Source organism: Rattus norvegicus, chromosome 14 (genome assembly GCF_036323735.1).
Source record: "Rattus norvegicus strain BN/NHsdMcwi chromosome 14, GRCr8, whole genome shotgun sequence".
Taxonomy (NCBI): domain Eukaryota; kingdom Metazoa; phylum Chordata; class Mammalia; order Rodentia; family Muridae; genus Rattus; species Rattus norvegicus.
Genome location: NC_086032.1, coordinates 31,410,235 through 31,438,024, shown reverse-complemented (window position 1 = coordinate 31,438,024; position 27,790 = coordinate 31,410,235). Strand labels below are relative to the sequence as shown.

At 46.1% G+C, this 27,790-nt stretch overlaps 1 protein-coding gene and 2 long non-coding RNA genes across 7 annotated transcripts; 2 read left to right on the top strand and 1 right to left on the bottom strand.

The window, feature by feature from the left end:
- Positions 1-835: 835 nt before the first annotated feature.
- Hopx (HOP homeobox) lies at positions 836-27,790 on the bottom strand. Of its 5 annotated transcripts, none has more exons than XM_039091595.2 (3): positions 27,500-27,790; positions 8,213-8,369; positions 836-1,630 (listed from the first exon to the last, which is right to left on the bottom strand). In XM_039091595.2, the coding sequence occupies exons 2-3, from the start codon at positions 8,354-8,356 to the stop codon at positions 1,553-1,555; spliced, it is 222 nt and encodes a 73-aa protein (XP_038947523.1). In that variant the 5' UTR covers positions 8,357-8,369; positions 27,500-27,790; the 3' UTR covers positions 836-1,552. The 5 variants fall into 5 exon arrangements, with proteins under 5 accessions (XP_038947523.1, XP_038947524.1, XP_038947525.1 ...); XM_039091596.1 differs by lacking the exon at positions 27,500-27,790 and adding an exon at positions 23,704-23,856; XM_039091597.2 differs by lacking the exon at positions 27,500-27,790 and adding an exon at positions 9,257-9,279.
- LOC120096733 (uncharacterized) lies at positions 6,148-7,315 on the top strand. The gene is made up of 2 exons (XR_005493566.2): positions 6,148-6,280; positions 6,668-7,315. It is a non-coding gene; the product is annotated as an uncharacterized LOC120096733 (long non-coding RNA).
- LOC120096732 (uncharacterized) lies at positions 22,772-27,505 on the top strand. Its single transcript, XR_005493565.2, has 3 exons — positions 22,772-23,020; positions 25,639-25,743; positions 26,455-27,505. It is a non-coding gene; the product is annotated as an uncharacterized LOC120096732 (long non-coding RNA).

Genomic DNA, 27,790 nt, shown 5'->3' with positions numbered 1-27,790 from the left:
CCAGCGTCACTCTTGGATGGTCTAGCATGAATTTCAGAGGACCTTACGAATCTCCATCCTTTCTTATTTTCTTACCTTTACCTTCACAACCCTGATTCTGCTGGCCATGTGACCCACTTCAGCCAATGAGGTATAGGAGGAAGTTGCCGGAAAGTCTAGCTCTTGGGGGTGGAGGCCAGGAGGACCTTAGTTCAAGGCCAACCTTGGCTATATAGTGAGCCTCTGTCTCAAAACCAATCAATCAATCAACCAACCATAGCAAAGTATGTAGACAGAATGAACTTATATTCCCAGTGACTCCAAGGAGCTACTCTAACAGCCCAGAATTTCCAACCAGCTGGTGAGCCGATGCCTTCGTTTGTTTTGTTTTTTTCAAGACAAGGTTTCTGCGTAGCCCTGGCTGTCATGGGCCTCACCTCGAACTCAGAGCTCCACCTGCCTCTGCCTCCCGGAGGGCTGGGATTAAAGGTGCAGTGTGCATCGCCGCACTGGGCTCAGTGCGGCACCTTCGTCCCCTATGTGTCTAATCCACGGCAACCAACTTACTCTTCTTACTCTTACACGATCGCTGCGAAGGCATTCATATGCTGAGACCGTAAGCAGACAGTAAGGGGGGCGGGGCTCGAAACTGTGTGGCTCATGGGGGAGAGAGGACCTTGTGAGAAATGCAGACTCTTGAGTCTGCAGGTCAGGCCTGTGACCTGAGATCCTGCGTGTCTCAGAACACGCCCTATCCTGGACCACACTTGGAGATTTGGAAAATGGAGGCGCTTTCAGCCCTCATTTCTTCATAAACAGCCTATTCAGCTACAGAAAGAAAAAAATAAAGACTCCATGGATTCTCAAAGTTTTTTATTTAGAATATAATTTTTGAGACAAAAAAAAGCGGTTCATGTTATTCAGCAAAATAAATGTAACAAGTTCATTTAAATAAGGTAGATTCTAGACTCTGTAACTTTTTTTCCCTAGCTACCTGCTTTTCTGCCCCTTGGAATCTGTCGCTGCTAAACGAGGGTGTTTTCCAAGGTAACGCAGCTGTAAGAGAAGGAACTGTTTTATATATCTATATTTCAAATATATAAAAATTGAATGACTCAAATACACCCGTGTTCTCATCCAACCACCAGAGTGTTAAGTGAAGCGGAGGAAAGAGGCACAGGAAGGTGGACTGAGGTGTCTCCCCTGCCTGCCCGTTCCTTTAACTTCTCAACAGAAGCCAGGCAGCTCTGGAATGCTCTGAAACGGATGGTGGTACATACGGATTGGAAAGTGGCGGTCAAGGGCAAACAAAAACTGCTCCCACATCATCTTTCATTAAAATCCAAAGAGAAACGTAAGCCACACCCCTCTCCCGGCCAAGCCATCGCTTTACACAGAACTGCATTTAGCTTCCTGTTATTTTGTTTCTTTAGTTATATACATTCAAAAAACACATTGTGTTAAACAGCAGGACAGCAAACAATGAGACATTCAACACTGCACTGAAACATCAAAACAGCCTGGGTAAACTGAGGCACGGAAGTTCCGGGAGCAAGCTCAAGGGCCTGGCTCCCTAGTCCGTGACCGATCTGCATTCCGAAGGCAGGCCTTCTGACCGCCGCCACTCCGCCAGGCGCTGCTTAAACCATTTCTGAAAGAGAGATGCGAACAATTATCTGTCGCATACCGAAAAGCCAAAATGTCTATTTCATCCCGGGGTGGGGGAGTCTGTGTGGCCCAACTGAGGAGAGACGCAAAGGATGCTGGGATGGTTCTCGCACCTTTACGCCAACCTTCCTTCCCCCGGGAACTCTGTGCATGCCGTATATTCATTTGATCCCCTCTCCTTTCGGTCTCAGCTTAAATGGCACCACTCTATTAGAAGCAGGCTCACCTTATTCTCTGTTCTAGTACTTTGCCAAGTTCACACGACTTTCTCTATCACTGCTTTAATTGCACACATGCTCGAACTTATGGAATGGAAGGTCCAAAGAACACCCAGGCTGTCCTCATCTCACCGCCATTGCATCTTACTCCTTGACAGAGCATCTCACAATCATTAATCAATGTTTGTTGACTGAATAAAAGAAGCCGAAGTAACTCTTTGATACCCCTGATGATTTCTAGTCTCTGGGTTTGATATTTTATGACCGGTGCTGATGTCGGCGTGGGCTTTGCTCATTAGCAATATCCTGGTAAAACATTGTTCAATAAAGGACTCAATAAAGCTCAATAAACGGACTCAATAAAACGTTGTTCAATAAAGCTAAGCACTAAGTGACTTTGGACCACGACTCCTTAGGAATCCACAGGGTGAAGTGTTGAGCAGAAACAGAAGGTGGGCAGTGGGTTTTACCCGTGAGTCAGATTCTCTAGCTCAGTATCAATATTTACCCACTCACCAATGTCAACACCGATTTTGGGGAGACCTCATTGAGACGTTTCAATGAGATGCTCCTAGAATGGTGCTAAGGGAGGTACCAGACATTTCTATAAACTGCAAAGCAGGGTGGCACACACGATACAACCAGGCTGCCCTTACAAGATTACTTCTGGTTGAGGGCCTCGGGGTGATAAGATTAGGAGAACTATGCTAGGGGACTAGACTAACTCTGAACCAGGTCAGAAGGAAACTGGGGTTTGAAGAAACCAGCTTGGAAGAGGCACTGTTGTAGAAACAGAAGCAGCAGGCTTCTGTTCTCCTGGAGAATGGGATGGACAGTTTCCCCTGGAGCTGGCACCTCACATGTCGTGGAGTACACCCATAACAGTGAGGCTTTTGTAGCCATGGTCTAACTGACCAAGCTGCTAGGAGAGGTGAGCAGTCTAGGCACAGGCAACAGTCAGTCACCTCTATTGTCACTGACTAGCTACAAGAAGCCCCTAAGAATAAATCAGTCACTCAGCTCATCTGTAGAAGAAGAAATAAGCTTTGGCAGTCTCTGTTGTCCTTTGTGTGTGTCCTAAGGTTTGCCTAGTCTAGGGATAAGGGGGCGGAAGGTCTGGCAGAGAGGAACAAGAGACAGTAGTGCTGTGACCGCCACTCTGGGGGTGTGCTGTACTACTTGGGGGTGTAGTACAGATGGAGGTGGTCCAGTGGGAAAAGCTATTCAACATTCACTTTCAGCCTCACAACAGCAGGCTGGGCCCTGCTGGAGGAGAGCTTGGTCTCTCCTGAGAGCTAAGGAGCTGGAGGGGAGTTGAGAATATGCCCAAGAAAGTATGTGAACCACAGGACAGAGAGCCTCTAAAAAGCAAGCGCTGGCTGTCACTCAGGAAAGGGACTGAGGTCCTGGGACTGAGAAAGTCTCCCATCAATGCCTAGTGGGCTGAGCGTGGGCAGTGTGAGGACACCCTCCCCACTGCAGACCGGCATGCTGAGCCTCACCCTGGCCAGGAGCAGCTGTCTTTCCACCCTTATCCTGGGGGTGGCAGCAAAGCAAAACAAGCCCAGCAAAACACAGAAAACCAAGGGGTCTGCCCACCAGAGGAAAACCGGTGGGACTTGATCCCTAGATCACGTCCCATTTCACTCTTGGAATCATCGTCATCGTCATCGTCATCGTCATCGTCATCGTCATCGTCATCATCATCATCATCATCATCATCATCATCATCATCATCATCATCATTTATGTCTCCTCTCTTTTCCTGTTATTGCTTTTTAAAACAGACCCAAGTAGCACAGGCTAGTCTTGAATTCTTTATGCATCTGGAAGAGCTTGAACCTCTGGTCCTCCTGTTTCTACCTCCCAGACACTGGTGTTACAGCTGCTCACAGTGTCTGGGTTATGCAGGGCTGAATCCATATGGGCATCACTCATTTTAAGGAGAAGGAAGAGAAGGCTTATGTTATGGTGACCTCAACTAGACTCTGATTGTGAAGACCGGGCACATTTTCTTCTTTTCTTCTGTATGTGTGGGTTCAGTCAAGCCTGGGTCTGGCTTGAGAGCACGGCGCCAACTTCATTAATGAGGTAACTGTAGGGGTTTTGAAGCTGCAAGTGCTGATTAAGTAGGATTTCCAGGGACCAGAGCAGAATAAATGGCAGCATTTAAAGACTAATTAAAACCTCGAAGAGGGAAAAAAACCTTCACTTTCTATTAGGACTCATGTAGGACAAAGTGGTTAAAGTTGGCCTCATTCAGAAGAGCCACCTGCATCTTCACATGCAGAATATTCACGGGTCATTACCCAAAATAGCTTCGACCTAGGCCACATTTGTGAATTTGTGAGGTACAATCTAAATGCTTAATAAATTGAGTCCTGGCACTGGGGGTTGGGAAGAGGTGTGAGAACAGCTCAGCTGTTTTCTGGGAGAATAAAATGTACATCTGTATATATAGATATAGATATAGATATAGATATATGTCTATCTATCTATATATCTATATATATCTACATATATGATATATATAATTCATAATTCATCAGACTAGGTAGCTGCTGGTGACAAAATGCACACTTGCTAGCTTCTTTCCCTGGATCCTGTAGCTCCTGGCTCACTAATTTTCCACCTGGCTTTGTCTCTCCCTTCGTGGCAGCCGTCCCCCGGGAAAGGTATTCATCCTTCCTTGCTGATGGATCAGCGCTCTCATTACTCCTGCTCACTGACAGACACGCATTTACTCTGAGTGAACACATAATAATTGGACACTGGGGTTGGGAGGGGTTGGGGCAAAACAACATTGTTCCTGTCCCCCTTTCTCTTAACAACTAGCACTTCATTCTTTTCATGGGGAGAACTTTAGAGGTCTTATCCCACTGATAAAACATCCAACAGCTGAAAACATTGGACTCTGGGAACAAGTCCAGAACACCAAAAAGAGATAAAAATACTGGGAACTTCTTCAAGAACCAATGCCAGCTACACTGTGTGTGTGTGTGTGTGTGTGTGTGTGTGTGTGTGTGTGTGTGTGTGTTCCTGAGGGTATATGAAGAATACTGTATTATCCCAGACTCTCAGGATGAAAAGGAGGGAGTGTTTCCAGCCCCCTTTACCACTTACAATGATTTCCAGACAGTAAAAGTCACAGGCAGTGGGATTTTGTAGAATTTCATCTAAAACTGATGTAGGAGACAGACTGAATACTAGTAATGAGGGAAAATCCTTTGGGGATCAAATAAATGCAAGTCAAGTTCTCTGCCTGAGAGGCTCTCGCTGCACTGAGTTGCCGCAGGCGCCTCCCCTCCCCCTAGCAGAGACATTAGTTGAACAGTAAGACAGTTACAAGGAGCTCTACGGATTCACCCGTGACTCATAAACAGGGTGACTGGCTTTTCACACCAGTCTGAGATGCGCCTCCCTCAAACCTTATTAGGATGTTGGTGTATCAGCTATTTCGTGGACAGTGACAGTGCAGAACACTTCTGCCTCCAGTGTTTCTCAGCTTTGCGCCAGTGTCAACGGTGTGAATTAGTAACGGTCTCTCAAGAGTGAATCGTGAATGTCTCTTTTAGCAACATGATACCTGTTTTAGGGAAAGAATGTGATGCCATGTGTTCAGTTATCATCTGCCTGTAATCTCAACAGTAGGCAGGCTGAGGCAGAAGGATTGTGAGCTTGGACTACATAGGAAGACCCTGTCTGTCTCATGTCTAAGAAAGGGGAGGGGGTGTGGTTCTATCCCTGGAGGTGGCTGGTGGTCAGGATGGGAAGGGGATTCTGGCGTATGTGATAAATATCATTTTGGCTGGAAAAGGGCCACACTAGTAAGGAAGAGAGACAGGGGGCTGTGATGACGGTAGACATCACAGATAGGTAAGAACTCAGCCTCCACAGAGTTCTAATTAAACATCCTTAAAGACCTACTTCTACAGATGAAAGCAATTGTCTCATGATCTCGTTACTGGACTTTGTATCTGCAGGCCTTTCTGTTTGTGGAAGACATCTTTAAAAATGTGAGTGTTAAGTGTAGATTACGAATCACTTTCATATACCAGTGCACATGAAGGTAGCACATGGGGTTAGAAAGGATGGGGAGATGGGACCCGGTCCACCAAGAAATGACGGGGCAAGCAGAAGCCTCGTTCCTGAAACTTGCTCTGCTGAGACTTTGCGCTCTGGGTTCCAGGTACTTTCCTACAGGTCTGGACAGGAAGGTGAGGGTACTGAGCTGCAGCAGGCCTCTGGAGGAAGAAGGTGTGGGCCTATGGCAGGAAGAGGAAGCCAGGCCCTCCCAGGAGGCTGACTCACCCATACCCACTCTTGTCAGGCTTGCTACCTCACTTGTTCATTTGAGGATGGCGGATAGCCCTGTCACACAGATTTCTGCACCCATTGATCCTGACCACTAAAAGGTAGATGTCCTTTCTTCCAGCTGTGCTAAAGTGACATTTCAATTCTCTGATAGAGGGTAAATTCAGAGGAAAGATTTGCAACAGCCTGAAATGACTATTGATTAATGCTTGGGTAAACTGCTCTTTCTGCCCTTCCTTCCCCTATCTCCCCATACAGTCGTTTCCACCTTCCTCTGTGGGGGAACAGCTAGAGGATAGGCTAGAGACTAGGATAGAGGCCCAGAGTCGAAAATACAGAGGCAGGCTGTGCCCCTGCTGCAGACTTAGTAATTCGAGCTCTCTGGTCCTTTGTTGAACTGACGGTGCTTTCTCTCTAAGAGAGTGACAAAATGAGCAAAGATTCGGCAAGTATCTGAAACAATAAATGGCATTTATCTCTCCCTCCAGAGGTCAGCATGGAGCCGGTGGCACAGCTCAGTGGCACTGTGTGCTTAGCACGCTCAAGACGCTAGCTTTGATCTCCAACACCACAGGACAGAGACAAGCGCGACTACTCTGCTTTACAGGTAGAAGAGTCTTGGAGGCTGCATTACGGTTAGATTCCCTAGCTGGTACGCCATCCATGATATCCAATAGCCTCGTTCTCAAAACATGACACATCTCTACATCATTAAATATAGCATGGGTTTTAAAATGCTAATACTCCAACAGCTTGCCTTTTGATGAGTTGCAAGACTTGGGTTACCATAAATCGTCTTCTACTGGGTTCTGGTTCTGGTTAGATGGCCTTTCTATTTGATCTGGGACCGGGAGGATTATCTGTGGTAATTTCTCCAAGTTGTCCTGGCTTAGCAAGGATCATCTAGGACTTAGGGCTCAGGATTTTGGTTGCAGGATCCCAGGGAGCACTCGTTACAAGGTTTTAAGCTTTAACTGAGCAGGGTGAAGAGAGGACAAAGCCCCTCCTCCTCCTCCTCCTCCAGGCTCTTAATTGGAGGGATAAGAATACCCCAGCTTGGGGCTGGGGATTTAGCTCTGGGTTCCGTCCCCAGCTCCGAAAAAAAGAACCAAAAAAAAAAAAAAAAAAAAAAAGAATATCCCAGCTTCAGAATAGAATCGAAAGGTGTGAAATGCTCTGGGAGAAGCAGGATGAGCTCTCAAATAGTTTAGCATGCATGCAGAGCAAATCATCTTTCCACGACACTGAAGGGAACAAGAAAGAAGTCAGAGGTTAGGCTGGACTAGAGGAAGAGTTGGCTAAAAGCGCAAACCCTGCACCAGGCGGCACTGCGATCTAAGCAAATTTTCGGGATAATGGGATAGGGAGGGAACCTTTTACGAACAGACAAATTATCATCGTACTAGGGGGACTCGTGCTTCGGCCATAGTGACAGAGGGCTGGCTACTTTCTTGGAAAACTCCAGAGAACGACTCTAAGGCAGCTCAGAATCAGGGGTTAATCATAAAAACAGCAACAAGACCTGAATCACCAAAACATGGCAACGCGGGGAGGTTAGGTGCAGCACCGAGATGTGGTGATGTGGAGGGAAGAGCAATTTAACGTCCCTGTCAGATCCAGTCCCGGACCCCCATCCCCACGCCTGTACAGCACTAGCCCTGCCTTAGTTTCGCCTTTTCAGGAACTCGAGGATCGAATGTATAGCTGATCGCTAACGTCCCTTTAAGCCGTGACAACCCTGATGAGAATAATAAACCTTCCTGAAACTCTCCAGCACAGCGGCGAGAGTTAATGAGCTCGGAAACCGAAAGGAAAGCAGATGCTCCCACCACAGGAGGAGAAAGCAAGGGGCCAGCTCTGGGGAGTGGTGGAAACTCAGAAAGAGGGTGGTGGTGGGATAGGGTAGGGTGGAGACGGACTGGGCGCCCAGGGAGCTGCGGGGTGATTTAGGGACTGGGATACCTGTGACGGAGGCCCGCGGGAGGCATGGGGACCTGCCAGTCCCGGAGGATGCTATAGGCTTGGGTTCTCACCTGCGTCTGCTCCTCCGTGAGGCCCGCCTCGGCTGCGATGAGGCACAGCGTGGTGGGGTCGGGGTGCTTGTTGACCTTGTTGAAGTTGTACTCCAGGATCTCCACCTGGTCCTCCGTGGGGCCGCTCGCAGTCTGCGCCGACATGGTCCGTGAGCGTCTGTAGGGGAAGCAGATGCACAGGGTGAGCGAGGCCCGCCTGTGCCCTTCCACCGTCCCACCGAGGCGCCCCGAGCTGCAGGCTGCGGGAGTTTGGGGGCCCCCTTCTCCGGGACTGTCCCCAACCTGGCTAAGGATGGAGAGCCTCTCGCCTGCCTCTCTGAGGGGACAGTGGAGGAAGCTCCTCAAGAGCTGCCTCCGGAGGTCCGGAGCTGCCCTAAGGACTGAGGACACACGCAGGGCTGGACTCCGGACGCCGTGGACACGCCTCCCGGGTCGCCACACCCCGCCTCCGCCACGGGCTAGCACGTGGGGGACCTTGTCAGGGAGCACTGGGTGCCGCACACTTTGGGGAAAGTCGCCTACTGCCCAAGTTGGGGAAATGGAAACCCATTGTTGTTAAAAACAACAACGATACCACCAGTAGATATTTACTCCCCACCCCCATTACAAAATAGCACGTACTGTAGAAAATCTGAAGTACATTAAAATCACAGAGGTAAAAATTAAATTGTCCGCTTAGTCACAAATAACGGCTATACATTTTTAGGTGGTATTTTAAAGATCTTTCCAATGTACATGTACAGAGATGGAAATGTAAACACAGCGATAACGATTTACAGCCGGGAGGTGGAGTGGAGGAGGCTGAGCCACCAGCATGCGGAAGGCGGCTGAACCCCAGATTCCAGACCTCCACCCCAAGAGCCCACCTACCTCTCACTGTGTTCTCCTGTGTGGGGGTGATACCTTTCTTTTTTTTTTTTTTTTTTTTTTTTTTTTTGGTTCTTTTTTTCCGGAGCTGGGGATCGAACCCAGGGCCTTGCGCTTCCTAGGCAAGCGCTCTACCACTGAGCTAAATCCCCAACCCCAATACCTTTCAAAACCTACCCAATTAAGTAGGGTCAACATCAACTGTCGTTTAAAACCTCAGACTTCAGCAAAGAAAACTAGGTCCACCTCCAGTTTCAAGTTCCCTAGCACGCCTTCACTTTAAAGACAAATGGTGTTGGCCTATTGAAGCAACGGCCTTCCGCCGGGTCTGATCGTGCCACACCTATGCAGCTTCAGACTGGGGCTAAGAAAACTAGCGGGTGTGTTCCCCTTCTCCTGTGCTCCCTGTTGAAAACTGGGAGGTAAAGAAAGTTGGTCTTGGGCTGGAGAGATGGCTTAGTGGTTAAGAGCACTGACTGCTCTTCCAGAGGTTCTGAGTTCAAATCCCAGCAACCACATGGTGGCTCACAGCCATCTGTAATGAGATCTGATGCCCTCTTCTGGTGTGTCTGAAGACAGCTACAGTGTACTTATATATAAGAAATAAATCTTTAAAAAAAAAAAAAAAAGAAGGTTGGTCTTCAAGATATTCTTGGCTGTAGACTTCCTGCAGGTTTAGCCTTTGCTGAGGGTAAGAGCCAAGCAGAAGTGTGGGAATCACCCTGGCTTGTTGCATTAATAAACAATTGCAGAAAGTCTGGAGCAGGTTTTGATGTGGTTTGTGCCTGGGGGGTGAACTATTTGCTCTGCACTTACAACATTTTCACCTGTGACTTACACCTCCTACTTCCTAAAGATTTTACCTCTCCTCTAGTTCCCTTGAAGAGATTTCAGACAGGAGGAGCTTTTTGACTACATGGGACTGAGGTTCAAAGCATCTGCCAAGTCACCAGCAAATCATTTTCAGGGAACTAGATGTCCCTCTAGTTAAATTTGTACCAAAGGATCCTTGTCTCTGTACCAAGATGGTAGTGGTGGGAGTGTGGGGTCCATCAGGTCAGAAATACCTTTCTGTTAGCACTTATCCCCCATGCCCTCTATGACAAGCACTCTCTTGAAAGTCATCTCACAGCCAGGGACATTGAGACAGAGGACCCAAAGATTTGCTGATTTCCAACAATGGCCAGAACTCTAGAGTGGAAACACTGAGTATTGGTTCCAGGCCAGTGGTCTGCTAGCCCCCTTACAGTAAGGCAGTCTGTTTTCAGTTTAGTGGGAGAAACTTAGGAGGGTAAAAGCGTGAGTGCAGGGAGGGACTTGTTGCCATTTTCAAAGGGTGTGGTGTCTCTAGTTAGACCCTAATCCCAGCCTAAACTGTTCACCAAGGCCACCACCGTTCAAGCTGTCAACAGAAAGAACATAGCAGGAGTGACAGCTGCCTCTGGTTTCACTTCTTGCCCGGGGAAATGTTGCTACCCATTCCATTTTATATCGTCCTGCTGGTTCTCCCACCAGAACCTTTGTTGATGCCTTGTGGAATCATCAGGCCTTCAGAAATATTACACTGTAGGAATGTGACCCAGACGTGTGCACTAAGCTTTCCCATTTTTGTTTGTTTCTTTTGTTTGTTTTTGTTTTTGTTTTGTTTTTTGTAAGTGCAGGTATACAACTTATGGGTTGCTAATGTTGCCATGTGGAATCAAATGCATTTTATTTTATTAGATTTCTGTGGCTTTCTGTTACCAGAGTGAGTGGGGATTATATAGAGGAGGTCCTGGTTGATTTTAAAGGACTGGTGAAGTGAGTTGGCAGAGGACCATTGGCCTTGGTTGGCTGCTAAGGAGACTGTGGGAGTGTCCTCTAACAGCGCCTAGCTTTTCAAGGTACACTAAACAAGTACATTTGGCTTCTAGTATGGGGATGCAAGAGCTCTACCATCGTTTTTTTCATTACTGCTTTGCAGAATTCAGGCACTATTATTTCAACCTTTCCTGGTAGGCCAATGTTTGCTGTTGGTTTGTTTCTTTCTCTCTTGCTGTATGAATCAAACGGCCCTGGTTACAGTTGACCTTGTAAAGGTCCTTAACTGTTTCCAGTAAGGAAATAAAGTCGCCACTGGGAAGTTTCTCTGAAGGTAGTTTAAACAATTTCAGATACAAAGAACTAAGAACTATTTTGAAGCCTTGTAAACTTTAATCTTAACACCAGTGTTAACTGCTGCGGTTGTTCACATCTTGTGAAACACCTCGAAGACAATGTGTCCTGTCATTGCCTTCTTCTTTTGTGGTTGGGGAAGTCATTGCACAAGCCCTTTTGAGAGGTTAAATGAAAACAGCTTGCTTTTCTTCTAAATCAGTTCCAAAGCCTGGTCTGCCCGTTGTGTGGCTCAAACAGCTTTCTGCCCATGAATGAGCCCATGGTCCTTTGCTTTGAACAGATCTACCTATATTAACTAGCTCATACAAAGGGCTATGAACTCTGTAAGCTTTGGCTATCTTTTAAAACATCTTCTCCCTCTCCCAGAATTATGACTTCTCTGTAATGCCACCAACATCCAATCAAGAAAAATATTCCACTCCATTCCACCCCAATAGACCTACTCCAGTACTTTGGAGTTGGCCAGAGGGGTAAAGCAGATGGACTTTTTTTTCCCTGAGACCAGGTCTCAAACTTGCTATATAGTTGGTTAAGATTTTGAACTTCTGAGCCTACTTCCCTCTCCCTCTCCCCCATCTCTCTCTCTCTCTCTCTCTCTCTCTCTCTCTCTCTCTCTCTCTCTCTCTCTCCCCCTTCCTCCCTCCCTCCCTCCCTCGTGTGTGTGTGTGTGTGTGTGTGTGTGTGTGTGTGTGTGTGTGTCTGCACCTGCGCCCATGTGTGCATCCTGGGAGTGTACCCAGGGTTGCATGCATTTTTGGACAAGCATGCTACCTTTCCTTTTTCTTTTTCTTTTTCTTTTTCTTTTTTTTTTTTTTTTTCGGAGCTGGGGACCGAACCCAGGGCCTTGCGCTTGCTAGGCAAGCGCTCTACCACTGAGCTAAATCCCCAACCCCGCATGCTACCAACTGTGAACCCTGTGAACCGCATTGACAATCCAGGTGAGTCATTGCTTAGAAACATCTCCCAGTTTTCTTTGCCTGTATTTTTCTTGTGTTCACCGAGAGCTGCCTGCAAGCAATTGACTCTGTAAACATTTTGTATTTTCCCAAGTGAGAAAATGGTGTGTGGCATTTTCCAAGAGAAGTGATGGGTTGGAAGATGGGGATCTTCCTCTTCACAGACTTTACAGAAGATGAAGGGACTCACCCAAACTTGCAGTGTCTCTTAGACACTAACAAAAAGGAGGACTGTGCTGGTTTGAATGAGAATGCCCCACTATGGGCTCATACAAATGCATACTTGGTTCCCCATTGGTGGGTGGCTTAGGAAGTGTGGCCTTATCAGAGAAAATATAGCACTGTGCAGTGGTTTTTGAGGATTCAAAAGCTCACACCAGGCCCAGTCTGTCTCTGTCTCCCTCCCTTTTCCTCTCCATCCCTCGCTGCCTTCTGCCTGCTGCCAGGATTTAAGCTCTCAGCTGCTGCTCCAGTGCCACGCCTACTGCCACATTCCCAACTAGGATGTTCATGGGAAAACCCTCTGAAACTGTAAGCAAGTCATCAATTAAATGCTTTCTTCTATAAGTTAGGTCGTGGTGTCTCCTCACAGCAATAGAACAATAACTAAAATATTTGGGGTATAGCTCAGTGGGTAGGACACTTACCTAGCATGCACAAGGTCCTAGGTTCTATCCCTAACCCTAAATGGAACAATTGAAAAGAAGAGCCAGGGGGTTGGAGAGATGGCTCAGAGGTTAAGAGCACTGACTACTCTTCCAGGGGTCCTGAGTTCAAATCCCAGCAACCACATGGTGGCTCACAACCATCTGTAATGGGATCTGATGCCCTCTTCTGGTGTGTCTAAAGACAGCAGCAGTGTTCTTATGTATAATAAGTTTTTTTTAAGGCAGACTATTTACCTGCCTCTATATTCTAGTACCCATGATAGAAATGCCAGAAGAGCCTTGTTATTACTGCCCTTAAGAGAAGGACAGTCATTGTCAAGCCTTGCAAAGTCTCAGGATCATCTGTGGCTATGTCTAGGACTATTCCACATCTCCTGAATGAGAGCCACACTTTACGGACCCAGTGTGGGAGATTCAAGGGTAGCGTTCCAACTACGGTCATACCTTGCAACTTAATTACCAAAATCTACTGTGAGCGTTTAGAAGCTCTTACTGCTTATCTACCTGTTCTTGGCTGTGTATCCTCTCAACATCTGAGTAGGTGGTCAGCTGAGATAATTTTAAGAAGAGGTGAGTTTCAACTTTTTTAAATAATTTTATTTCTTTGGCGGTGCCAGGGGTTCTGAAACCCCACTAAGGGAGTTCTCTAGCGTACTTATGAGGGCTGGACCTGTTGGCCTACAGGATGCACGGTCGTTTCTCGTTACAGGGCATTTGCAGCAACACTTTCCTCCAAAGTTCTCTAGTAAAACTCGCCTGTGAGCAGCAGCGTCCTGCCCCCCGCCTCCTCGTCAGCACTTGTACTGTCGACCTTAATTCTTGCCAGCGTTGTGTGCTCTTGTCGTCCTCGTGTACTATCTAAACATCTCTAGGCTATTCTTATCCACAGCCTCTGTGACCCCGTCGGGTTAAAGGCTCCATCTGATGGCTATTTACTGTGCTAAGGCACATCCTGTTCCAGCCCAGCAGGGGATTTGAAGTATTTTCCTTTCCAGAGTTTGGACTTCGTCTCCAGGCTCTGTCACTTCCATCAGTCCCCAGAACAAGGATGAACAGTGGCTGGAAAGCTAATTACCAGGAACTGTCATCCCTGGCATGCTACGTGTGACTATCGTGTTTCTCCGGAGCTCTTGGAAGTCAGACCCCGATTCTGCGATTTAAAATGGGTTGGCGAATTATGCAAGCATGCGAGCCACAGATGTGCATTCATGTGAGCCGGAGTCGTGCATGCATTCGAGCACACCCACACACTCCACCACAACGAGCAAATATCAGTCCCCAGATGGACGCTCCAAGTCGGATGGAAAGAGTCAGGACAGGAAGTGGGCAAGGTTATCAGACCATGGAATATGCAGTGGTGATCACGGTGTCCTGAGATCTGGTTTTCCTTTGTTGTTATAGTTTCTCTCAAAGCCCTCTTTTTGAAACCATAGTGGAACTGATCTTGTTTTGCAGACAAGAAACGTTAACTAACTTGTCTGTGGGGTCAGGGGAGGGCCGAACACTCTGCCTCTTATTCTAGCTACAGGAAGGAGTAGGGGCATCAGGGTCAGTCTATGCCTCTAAGTATATTCTCCGTATACTGTGTGGACATCACACGTTACAGGCCATCACTGGATCATCCATTTGAGTGTTTGACTCCAACGTAATCATCCATCTCCTTTGGTGAATTAGTGTAGGGAGAACTGAAGGTCCTTGTTTAAGTGACCGGGGTCATTGCTGACCTCCTCTGGCCTCATTCCCTTGGCTTCTGGGATGACGTTCACACAGACTTCTATGCCTTTCTTTTTAAAACCCTTGTGTTTACTTGACATTAATCAACGGAGGTAAAGGAATGTAGCCATTTAAAGCTTTGTTCAGACACCATTTGACTAAAGCTAAAGTTCTTACCCAACTATATTCTGTAAGACAGGAGATCCTCTTCACCCTTGACCAGTATGACAGCTACAACACAGGCAGAACCACTAGTTCACAATGACAGGAATGCATGCACACTATTCTAAAACATGCATTAGATGACTCAAGGCAGAAAGACTGAGACCTAGGGACCAGATCAAGAGCCTCATGCCTGCAAGGGCAGAGATGACATCGTGCTGGGACTCTGATATATTGGACTTGCCACAGAATTGGGCATATCATTGAGTAAGCCAAGTCTTAAAAAATATGTGAGGTGCTGCCTTTTTCTTTGTTAGTTCTCCATTTTCTGGGCCTTCATAAAGGTCCTGGGCTGTTCTGGATTCAGTTTGCTGCTTCTCAATATTTTCCCCTTAGGTTTGCTTTCTTCTGCCTTAGAAATCCCACTGCTCTCAGAAACGTAGCAGAATTAAGAACAAAATGGGGAGATGACTCTGTTGGAAATGTGCTTGCTGCAGGTTTGAGGATCTGGGTTCGAATCCCCAGAACCCATGTAGAAAGCTGGATGTTGTGGCTAACACTTGTGATCCTGGTAATGTCAAGGAGGGAAGAGGAGACAAGGAAATCGCTCGATGCTTGCTGTGAGCTACTCTTGTCTACTTGGTGAGGTTCCAGGCCTGTGAGCAACACTGTTGCAAACAGGAGATGCGAAGTTCCTGAAGAATGTAACCTGAGATTGTTCTCCAACCTCCACATGTACACACAGGCACACTCGTGCACAGACACACACACAGAGAACATGTACATACACATGCGTGCAAATGCACAAGCACACCTAATTTCAAAATGAAACTTGAGTTAAAATAGTAAAAAACAAAAAAAACAAAAAAAACAAATACTATGAAATCTCAAGTGCTACTCAGTGGAAATTACTCTGTCCACTCCCAGAAAGAGGAGACGCAGCAGCGCACAGCTTACCCAAGTCAGTGTTGGGCTAACCTCCCATGCCATGTTCAAAGGCATTGCTCACAACTGTAAAGCGTTTCCTGTGTGGTGTGCAGCTGCTTTTTAAAAGGACGGGAACTAAGGAGTCAGCAAGCATCTCCTGATTGGACACCTGGAAAGAATCATTTATAGTTTTCACTCTCTCTGGGCTACAATCTCTCTTTGTCAGTGTCTCGGGAATGGTAAGGCCCAATGCCTTTCCTCAAAACTCAGATGCTGTGGCTGTAGCTTCTGTGTGAGAAGATGGTGATGGAAGGTGGCTGCCTTCAGGTTACCTCCTGCCCCTTACACATCGGTTGTTTGCTGGACAGCTGTTCTAGTCTACTTAGTGAAGAATAAAGAACGGATTTCCACTCATTCCTCCCCACCATTTCTCTTTTTCCCTATTACTAACGAGGCTCCATTCATAGGATAGAGAAGAAGTCGGGGGAGGGGAGATGGATGAAAGTGCTGTCTGACCTAAATTCTATCCCCACTCCCCACTTTTTACCCCAAAGGTTGATGTGGCGACATACATCTGTAATTGCAACAATTCTACGGCAAGATAGGAAACAGAGATGGGGAAATTACTTGGGTGCTTCAAATCTCAAGTCTTTTAACTGACAGAGTGGAGCCTCAAACCCACTTACACCCATAACTACCACACCATCTTTCCTCCATGCTGAGTAGCGGAGTGAACAGATGACCATTGCTGGGAAATTGTGGAAAAGGCAAAGTAGGGCTGTGAGATGCCCACAGGATCACGTGCGAGGCCGCGCCCTGTCTGCCTGTGACATGTTTCTTAGCGAGCAGACACAGCTTTGACCCAGCCTGTTGGACGAGCCAGGAAAATCAGCTCACACCATCAGGTTCTCCTACCTCACATGCTCTTCTCTCATTGGTGAAGAGACAGCTGAAAGATGCCATTGGTGAAGAACATGACGTACAAATGAGAACACGTTGCAGAGTGGAACGTACCCTCGGCAAGAGCAGCTGGGTGTGTTTGTCACCGCCATGTCATAGATTGGGCATTTGGGCGGAATCAACTGCAGACGCTCCTGCAACTTATGTTGCAAGGGTTTAGATTTTTCTATATTCTCTTCAGAAAACAGGAAGAGGTTATGAAAAAACTACCAGAGGGTGTCTGGGAACGACTTCCAGCCGTGAGCTGATCATTAGTTGACCCTTAACATACAATCCTTCTCACAGACACCAAGTTCTTTTCACTGAGAGCCTGCTGCCTGCCTGGCTGTTTCAGTCTCCTGTGTGGAGCATGGGGTCCTGTGAAAGATCATAGGAAAGCTTTAGGCTCCCCTGAGCCTGCTGGGAAGCAAGTGATGAGTTCAGCCAATCTTTTTTGGAAATAAGTGGGCAAAAGAGGGTGGTGTGCGTGTGTAAGCAGTCTGCTTTTTATAGTGATGTTCATGAATTCAGAAACGTTTTTCTCCAGAAAGAATATGAACTGTGGATAGACGCCCCCAAGGCTGACTCACAACAGGAGAACAGCTAAAATTCAACTCTAGCTATCCTTACAGCTAGCAAAGAAAAGGATCCTGCTAAAATAACACCCAGGGAAGCCGTTTACTTATTTGGAAAGCAAATGTTTTTCTAAAAGACCACTTTAATTAGAACTGGCTTGGGAAAGGAGGCTTTGGTTCAGATTATCAGTGGGACTTGCAAGAAACTTCTGAAGACTTGGGGGTTTAGCGCACAGTTCTGATTACGCCGATGTCTAGACTAGTCCCTGACACGTTGTCAGGTGTTTTGTGAATTCTTGCTGGGATTTATTTGCACTTTGAGAAGTATGACGTTCCTTCATTCTGACATGGAGGCATAATTGTTAAGGCTATGTTGCATCGCCAGTGGAATAGAGGGGCAGAGGAGGAGGAGAGTAGACACAGGCTGCCTGGGACCAGATTAATGATGCTGTTAATAACAGGTGATAATGAAAAGGCCAGCAGGTATGCCAGGTCCAGAATGGCCTGGTAGGAACAGAAGGACATGGTTCCTGCCTCTGGGACAGGGCCAGCAGAGATGGGCCTCCACGAGTGTCCATGGCTGCTATAGGCATAAGGCTTGTTTATATAATAATGTGCGTATATTTTATGTTCCTCCTTCAAAGAATGTCCTCCCTGTTAATATTAATGACTCCACAATGATCAAAGACAGCAGGAGTCAGGGAGGCGCAGTTGTGGCAATGTCTCAGCAAAATGGTAAATGCTGGGACCTTCAGGACAGCTCTTAAGGCTGTGGAGAAGAACTCTAAAAACATGAGTTCAAAAATATATAATTTCTCAACTATGCAAAATATAAGGATGCAATATGGATTGTAAGGGGCTTCACAGAGCTAAAGGACCAGAGGCAGAGGATGAGACGTTTTGTCTTTTAGGCTGGCAAGGGAGAGCTGTGTGGGAGAACTTGCTGCTTTAAACTGCAAGTAGCAAGAGAGAGCTGCAGAGAGAGCTGTTTGGAGACCTCCAGAGAAAGCAGGAGAGAGAGGAGGCAGTCCAGAAAGCTATCTCCAGCAGAACATGGGCCGCCGGTTTGGACCCACAATTTGTCATTTGTTTTCACCTTTCCCAGACACCCCTTCTCCCAGAACCCCTCTCCAATCCTTCGCAAGGAATTTTCATATTTTTCCTTTCCTTTTCATCCTACCCAAGACATCCAGAAGAAAGGCACACACTACCATTTTGTGTCACATCCTCTTAGCAAGCGGCCAAGTGGCACTATCAGATTAGGACAGTTTAGTTTCCGTGTGGGTTCGAGGCAACTAGAGCAAAGCAGAAATTAGGGGCTTTTGATCCGTAGCATGCGTTACAGAGAGAATGTTTAAGGATTTGGACTGGATACACTGTAGAGGATACATTTAAATCCTCCTTGCTAAATGAAAGAGTAGCTACTGTGGAGTAGTGGGCAGGATGCTGACAGGGATCCAGAGATCGAGTCCATTTTAAACTCTCCTTCCGGTCCCCACAGGACCTTGCCTGGGTCCCTTCACTTATTTGGAACTTGGTTCTCTTCGCAGTAAAGTGTGTCTAAAAACTCCTTGAGGGTATGCTCCAGCGACCAATGGTGATCAGCTGCCCATGAAACCATTCAGAATAGTGTACACACATTTCCACGGGATTGGAATTATGTCCTCATCCACAAAGGCAAGGTTTGGGGCCAGAGGATTCTGGGATGATCTCTATTCTAAATTCCTCGTGATCGGCGTAGTATAGCCTTGGAATGGCCATGGTCTTCCTCAATAATAGTTTCCTGGTGCCAATCTTGGGAGAAAGAGGCCTAGTGTGAGGCCTACAGAGGCTTTAATTTGATGACTTATGCTGTGCAAAGAACTGCTCAGTGTTAATGGCCCATGGAATGCCCTAATACCTGGTGATTTTTAATATTCCGCCTGTGAAATTAAGGCAGCCATATAATTTGTCATGTAAGCTAGAACACGTGTGTGAAAGGGATGCTTTTAATAAGCACAGCTATACAATAGGCCACAGCAAACTGGCGTCTGACCCTCTTATTATCTGTCAGATGTGTCACTTAGGTGTGGGGCAGGAGCTCCCATGAGACTTCATTGTCTCTGTTCCTTTGGGGATTAGAAAGATGCAGGCCACAGTATTAAGGATGAGGCTTGCTTTAACCCTTAAAGGAATGTAAGACTGAAGATCTGTTAAAGCTAAGTTGATATTCCATGGCTACACACCTCCAGAGGGTTTGCCTCTTTTGCAGTTTATAGGCATTTGTCTGGGAGGAAGAGCACGACTGGCTCAGGGGCTCAGCTTGCTGTGGGAAGAAGAGCATGGTGTGCTAAATCCATTATATCGCAGAGAGTTAGTCCTGCCACCAAGTATAAACAAAGGGCCTTCATCTAGGATTCTTCATCCTAGAGAATCTTACAGGCATCCAGGTGGTCAGGGAACTACAGACCAGAGAATTTGAAAAGGAGATATTTGTGAAATACGCAGAATGATCAAATTTTGTCTTTACAAATATTTGATGTTTAATGCATCAATCAGAGATTTTTCATGGAACGAAATTCTCGTATCTCCTAAAGAGAACTATTAAAGCTAAAAATATTTGTATGACCAAGGTTGGAAACAAAGAACAAACACATCAACTTTCTGTAGTTTGTAATAAAAGAAAATTGTTCCCCATACAACAAAAGGGCAGTTAAACGAATTTCTTTATATGTTTTAGAGTATATTACCAAATTCGGTTGCTTGTTTAATTCTCAAATTAAATTGGTTTAGAAAAGTATTAACTAGCTTCATTAGATCACTAGCTTTGAAGTAGGGTGGTGTATTTGTCAACTGAACGTGTAAGGATGGTCAAAGAGTAAATGTAAATGACAGAGGTCAGTCTAGTAATTAAAGATACATAATAAAGGTGAGTTATATGTGAGCTGTGCAGAAGGAAGTTGATGCGCCTGTCTTGTGTCCTGCACCTGTTCAGTCACTGTTTTTCACTTTCAAATATTAAAATTAGAGCACGTTTCTGAAAATGTTCTCAGTCTCATTGCTTGACCCTGGAAATTGTTGTGCATTTGTTATTCTGGGGATGTGGCGCCGTGACTTATTGATCTGTCCTGAGAATCTATATAGTGGTTCTACGTATTTTTTACTCAACCCACATTACATGGTAAGAAGCAGTAGTTAGGGAACTGTAATGCTGCACGGGGTGATTATCAGGTGGTTAGGCCATTGCGGTCAGCCTGAAGGAAGCAGGGACGCTTCCTCAGATGGTTCGTGCGCTTTAAAAAGTCCATGGAAGACTCTTTGACAAAACCGAGTTATCACTTAGTTCAAACACACTTTAATCAATTATTACTCTTTATGATCCAACTACCATGCTTATTTTATGACCAGGATTAGGCAACAAAGAAACCGGCACACCGCCGGCACTTTGTACGATGCCAAATTGTGCCGAAGTCCAACCACCCATGCTGCCTGTTGCCAGGACACTCAGTTATAGGGGACTTACATTTTTCCACGGTTGAGCTGCTTTTACGAACAGGTGTTCAGCTACTGGGACAAACAGCAGACGTAAAACTCTAGCCTGGTCCTTAGCATCACCGAGAAACCTAAGAGGACAGGCACACTGGAAAGGCCTGCTTGGGACAGAACGCTGAACCTGGACTATTTCTCTAACCCTCAGACATGTTGCAGAAAGATACTAGATGGAGCACCAGGAAATCTGAACTTTGAGCTCTGTGACTTAATCTCCATGTGACTTTGGACAGCATACACTTGGCGTGGCCCTCCATACCTCTAACTGCCATTGCTACCATTGCTACAGTGGTCTCACGTCATTTTTGTAGGATTCAGTGACTATCTATGAACTACAAACAACAAACACTATATAAAATCAAAATACTGATCCAACTTTCCCAAAAGACTCAAGATGCTGGGTAACTGAATGAGATCAAAATTTGAAATCATTAAATAATTTTTTTTACTCAAAACTAAAAAATAACGACTTTTTATAATACATTTTTTTTTGTCTAGAAAACCTCTGCCCCATCTGGAAATATGAAATGTTTCTAGACTCTATCAGGATGACTGTCACTCAGCTTCTTATTAGAACACTAGATGTTTGAAATACTAGACCAAATGTATTACATCATGTTCCTCTTTCTTCTAGTGGGGTCCACATTTGACACTACTCTAAGGAAACATGGGAATCTAACGTTCCCTAGTCTCCCAACTGCGGGAAACTTGAGCGTGCTTGAACATATCTGCCAGAACATACACGGGAGGGTCATTACAGAGTCCTCCGTGAGAACAAGTGTCAGGAGAGATGGCCGTGCATGCTGTAAACATGAACTACGAATAAGCAGTTACAAATCTATATTGAAAATAGAAGCAGCAGACATAGTGCCTATCAAGAATACCATTTGGGAGGCTGAGACAGGAAGATCCTGAAACCGAGGTTAGCCTCTGCTATGGAATGAGACCCTGGCTCACAGAGGGGTTGGGGAAGGAACAAAAGATAATCATCAGAAATAAGGATTTTAACAATACAGTTATGAGTTAAATACAAGAAAAACAGGAAACATAAGATATATGACCTAAGGAAGGGCTTCGTGTGCACGAGTCAATGGATGGCTGATTTTTATTATTTTATTTTGTGTGTATGAATGTTTTGCCTGCAAGTCTCTCTGTGCACCATGTATGGATCTTGGGGCGCCCGAAGAGGCCCCAAGAATGAGTTGGATCGCTTAAAACTGGAGTTATAAACAGTTGTAAGCTCCTGTGTGTGTTCTGGGGATTGAACTTGAGTTCTTTGGGAGAGCAGCCAGTGCCCTTAACTGCCTGCCTCTCCAGCCCCTAGCTAACAGATGTATTACCTCTTAATATAAGACCAGATTAAACAAGCAAATGAAGGAAGACATAAGAAGTGAAAGACTGGTGGTCAGTCTGTCTTCCAGAGCTCGCCTGTGCATCTCACTATACCTTTGTATTTATCCAGGTCCTTCATGGCATACAAAGTAATGTGCTTTGTGCTGCGGCCTGCAGCGGTCCCTGACACTTTTTCCCTTGAAGGTCAGAGTGGGTAACTGGCCACTGGCCCCCATGCCTTCCTGCAGCAAATAATTAAATGCAGTTTAGTCTCCTCTTAGCCAAGTTACATAGCATCAGGTCCTCTTGCAGCTTCTTACGGATCTGTCCCTGGGGCTGTCTGGTCATCCAGAAGCTCTTTGGAGTCTGAACCAGCCCAGATTGAGCGTGCAAATGAAAGAGGGCCTCTTGCCCCTTCCCTCCTACATCAAGATTCCTGGAGTTCTCAGCTCACCTGCAAAGGATGAGGACTAAGAGGATTGCTTAATGAAGTGACCGGTGCTTCCAGAATTACTTCTTTTTTTATACAGCAAATTTCACTCCCAGCCACCCGTAGACTAGGAAGTTGGACACTAAGGAGGGCTGCTTATGTAAATTTCCTTAGGGAGGAGCCACACACATGCAGGAAATGGCACTACATCAACAAAGACTACATTATGTAAGCGAATCTGTGATGACCTTAAGAATTCCAGGAAATTTCTATCTAGATCCAATGGTCAGAAGGACTATCTTTAGTTTCCTGCTTAGTAGTCTAAAATAAGAGCTGACTCCCGGGCCTATCCTAGAGTTTGTTAGTTTGTTTCCACCGTGTGGGACAGACTGGTTCAACTGTAAACAAACCAACAGGGTTTTCATGTTTGGTCACATTTTCTGAGAACCACTGGAGTGAAGTCTAAGAAATGTGGAGATGGGGAAGCCTAACTTCCTTGTGTTGGAGAGCGCTCACCTGAAACAGACTACCTCAACCTTCTGAGGAACAACCCTGTAAGCCCCCTATGTTTATTCTGAACTCCTTTTGTTAGGGTGATGCATATAGCAGTTCTCTTCCTCTCGGTGTTAAGTACAACACTTTCTTCGGGGAACCTGTGTTTAGTCTCCTCTTAGCCAAGTATCAGGTCCTCTTGCAGCTTCTTACGGATCTGTCCCTGGGGCTGTCTGGTCATCCAGAAGCTCTTTGGAGTCTGAACTCTGACCCAGATTGAGCGTGCAAATGAATGAGAGCCTCTTCTTGGATTTAAGTGCATAGACAGTTGGGGGTGGGGGTGGGGAGCTGGGGGTGAGTGGGATGGGTCCCTGAGCATGCTTGGCGGAATGCTAAAATCGCAGGGAAATTAGTTTGCTCTCTTGAACTCTTGTGGGTTTTATTCAACGACAACGATGATCAGATCATTTATTGCTCCAGTCAGGCATTTTCAACAGGGAAGGAAGAGGCAGATATTTATAATCCCCTGTAAGCCTTCGAGATGGCCCAGGCAGCGCTTGCTGACAAGTCTGACTGTGTGAATTGAGTCTTCAGAACTCCATACTAAGGCTAGAGAGAAGCAGTTTCAAGGTGTCTTCCGACCTCCACACTCATGTTGTGGCATATGCACCCCCCCCCGTAAATACATGTTAAAAAAATGTAAAAAACCCAATTAAGACTTCTAATCTTCGGGTCTCACTCCTACCTTACTGTAGTTGAGAAAGTAGGTCCCTGTGCCTCCGTGTTCTGCTCTGCTCTGTAGTCTGCAGTGCCTTCTGCCAGGGCTAGTCTGTGCTGGTAATCTGTAGAAGACTAGCTGGCGTCTTGATGAGGACAGATGCAGGAACTTTCTGGACAACTGAAAGGGATGGGCAAACCTACAGCTGCTTGGTCAGACCTCACTCATTCCAAATCTCACATATGCCTGGGATCAAAAGCATTAGAATAGCAAACCTACCTAGGTTCTAACTGAAATCCAGGGGCTGTGAGGCAGGAGCCTGTGGCACCTCCACCAGGACACACACCTTCCATTTGCACAGTGGGGCTCATTGTATCCTTAGGGAGCCTGTTCCCCACCAGCATGTCTTGGATAAGCAGGTAGGAAGGTGGTCCTTCCATGCTGGTTTTAACCGGATGGGCTAATACTCTGTGTATCCCGCCAGGCCACAGGTCACATTTCTACTACCCACTGCCCTGTTCCCTCAGCATTTTGGAAGTCTGAAAAATTCTTCAGTGTTCAAATAACTTAACCCAGCTTGCACAGCATAGCCATTAAGAGCGAAAACCCAAGTGGCCTTTGAAGTAAGCCGTTCTACACAGTATTTGGAGATAACGGTAAAGGAGATGTGTTCAAAGAAAGGTCACCTAAGGAAGAGATTCTGTCACGTCTACAGACAGGTTCTGCTGCCGTGTGAACTCACTGCTTGTCTAAAAACATTTTTCATGAACCGTAAATGGCAGGAAGTGGTTCTGCCTGCAGATCAGCAGTGGTACCCAGAGTTGGTCTACCGCCCTGATGCTCACAGCCTAGTCTTTTCTGAGAGGCTGTTTTCTGGGGTTCAGCATGTATGTGGAGGTTGGAAGACACCTTGAAACTGCTTCTCTCCAGCCTTAAGGAGTTCAGCTTCACCTCCGTTCAGAAAAGGCAACTTAGCAAGACCCAGTCTTAGACGGCGACTTAGCCTGAAAACCTATAATCTTGACATTCTTTCAGCTGTTCGGAATAAATTCTGACGAATGGGGATTATATATTCTTACCCGAAAGTGAGTTTCCTAATTGCTAGCTTTAAATTAAAGCGATAATTATATTAATATAGCATTTCGAAGCTGGCATAATGGCACAAGCCTATAATCTCAAGACTCATGAGGCAGGGGCAGGAGGATCAGGAGTTCAAGGGCAGCCCCAGCGACATTGGGCTACTACGCAAGACTCGGACTCAAGCAAACAACAAGACAACAACAGCAGCGAAAACAAGGAAAGAAAGAAAGAGTTCAAAGAACTCCCAGATAGGTTATCTCGTTAGAACGCATTTAATAACCCAGGGTTCATTAAGCAATTACTGTCTATTAAAATCATAACTTTAATTAGTGTACGAAAGATAGGTAAACAAATCGCTGAGAGAATGAGACCTTGGAAACGGCACAGATGGTGGAACTCTAAAACACAGGCAGCTGGCCAGGGCAGGCTCAGTAGCCAGGGCAGGCTCAGTGGGGCCCTGTGGCCCCATCCCCACCCCCACACAAGCACCTGAATCCACACAAGTGGGAGGAGGAGAGGGAGGATAGAAGGGATGGCAGAAGTCAGGAAGACAAATGTCACCCACTCATGCTTTTGCCTGGGGCTGGTAGAAAACTCGGTGTTTGGGGGGGGGGGGCGCTAGAGGATGGTGCAGGAGGATTGCTGTGAGTTTGAAGCCAGTCTGGGTTTGAAAAACACCAAGAGGAAGGGAAGTGAAAATATCCATCACTCAGATGGATCTCATCCATCTCTTGGTAACACCCACATCCCAAGCCTCTTCTCCAGGCCAACACTGACCAGCTTTCTCCCACTCCAGATGGGTTCACATATAATAACCTCTGCTATCTCTCACTTCTCTTCCCCTTACACACCCTTGTAACTTGAATCTTTCCTCATTCCCAGGCCCCAAATCTTTGCTCAGAGAACCCCTCTTGACTGGAACACAACCTTTACAAACATGGAACGCAGCTTCAGTGTGGTGGTTAGACAGTGCCTGCTGTGGAAAGGGTAAGCCCGTCACCCTGCCTAACAAACCTGTTAGCTCCTTATTAGTGGCTTTAAGCTCCTTAAACACAAAAGAAAGGAAAACAAATAACCATACACGTATATACACAACAAACACATGGCACAACTCTGATTTAGCATTCATGGATTTCCCAGGGGTTGAGAAAACTCGATTCACAATGTGTGTTGGAGACTGAGTCCCATTCATGGTACAGAGGTCAGCCTTGAAACCACATACACACCACCAACCAAAAAGGACTCCGCTGTGTGTGTGTGTGTGTGTGTGTGTGTGTGTGTGTGTGTGTGTGTGTGTATCATACATATGGCAATAATAAGCAAAGAAAAAGAGGCTATCAACTTGAGTGGCATGGGAAGTGCTGAAGGGAGGGTAGCTAGGAAAGGATAGAGGGAGGAAAGAGAGGAAAAATGTGATAAAATTCTATTTCAAGTAAAAACATATTTTTTTTTAAAAAAAGACCTTTTTAGAAAAATGTGTTGGAGTTGAGCATTAGCTTGGCACTCAAGGGAACCTGGGCTTGCAGGTCAGCCAGGTGACGTATCCAGGCCAACCCAAGCTACATATTGAAACATGGTCTCAAAAAAGAATCCTTGGGGTGGCGATGGTTGATGGTTTAATGGCAAGTACCTGGGAAAGGAAACTCCTGTGATTGCATCGCACTCTAAAGCTTGGTTTGTTTTGTTTATTTGAAGCAGGATCTTGCTCTGAAGCCTTAAACTCAGGGTGATTCTCCTGCCTCAGCCTACCAAATGCTGAGATCACAGGTATGAGCTATCACATAGCCCCCATCACCGAACTCTCCACTTAAACAGACAGACTGGGTAGTTGGTAATTTACTAAGTAAATTGTCACTTTACTTCCTTACTGTGTTTTGTGCATTTTTTTTTTTTTTTTTTTTTTTTTTGCAACACGGCGTTTAGTCCTCTACGAGCGACTTTCCTTCTCTCTCACCTCCCCAGCCTGCATGTTTTCCTCAGTACCTGCCCTGGATATAAAACCCCTGTGCTTAGACAAGGTGCAGGGAACTGGCACCTCTCTTCAAGGCCTTTTTATCTAAAATAAGCGGTACCGGGTTCCTTTTATTCAACGACTCTTCCCCCACCTAAAAATTGACCTTGCAAACCTGGACACCATTTGAATTAAAAAAAAAATCACAAAATTCTACCTTCTGGAAATGCATGCCAGAGGGCAGCGCCGTCTCTTTACCTGACTGCTGTTTTCATTATTGTAAATAATGAAATGGGAGAAGGAGAAGGAGGAGCATGTAAGCAAGCGCAAAGTCCAGACGCCTCTCCTCAATGCAGACATCGAGTTCCCAAACGCATACCAACCAAAAATACAGATTTTACTGTGTTTGATTTTTAAATAGAAATCTGAGATATAGGGTGACAGTTATTGGTATTTAAATGATGAAATGATAAATAAGTTCCCCCGGTGATGAAAATAGCAACAGAATCAGTAAAACAATTACAAGCATCTCCCTGCTTCCCTGCTCCAAGTTCACCACAATCTGGCACACACACCTTTTGCAAAAGACCTGGCCCCCAGCAGCACTCTGACTCCACGCCACAGGGGGCAGGCAAATGGATAAAAATTAATTTTTCTTTTAATTTTCCCTTTCATTTCCACCGTTTTCCAACAGAAAAGCAAAAAAGCAAATGTTTTAACTCTAGCACTTTAAGCTCCTCTCTAGACAAGTTCATTCTCCGCATTCAAGGCCGACCGTAGAGAGCTACTTACATGAAGACTGGGCGAGCGCTGGGCTGGGGAGCAGCAGATGCTGGTGCCTGCTTAAATAGCCTGCTGGCTGACACGGCTGCTGATCGCACGTTTATTTACGCCTGGGAGTGACGGTCAAGCAGGGACCTGAAAAACCTGCAGCGTGGGCAGGCGGGAACCACTGAAAGTCGCCCGACCTTACGTCTGTCCCGGTTATTCAGGTTTGCTGTTCAGGCGGTGACTTCTGAGAGTCTTGCGGAACTTTTCATTCAACCCTGTCCCCTTAGCCACCAAGATCCCATGCGCCCAAGG

Bases quoted from the DNA above. Each gene is read 5' to 3' on its own strand.
- Hopx (XM_039091595.2), bottom strand. From the start codon at position 8,356: ATGTCGGCGCAGACTGCGAGCGGCCCCACGGAGGACCAGGTGGAGATC. The intron at 1,631-8,212 runs GTGAGAACCCAA...TCTCTCTTTCAG, and splicing joins TCACGGAGGAGCAGACGCAG to AAATGGTTTAAGCAGCGCCT.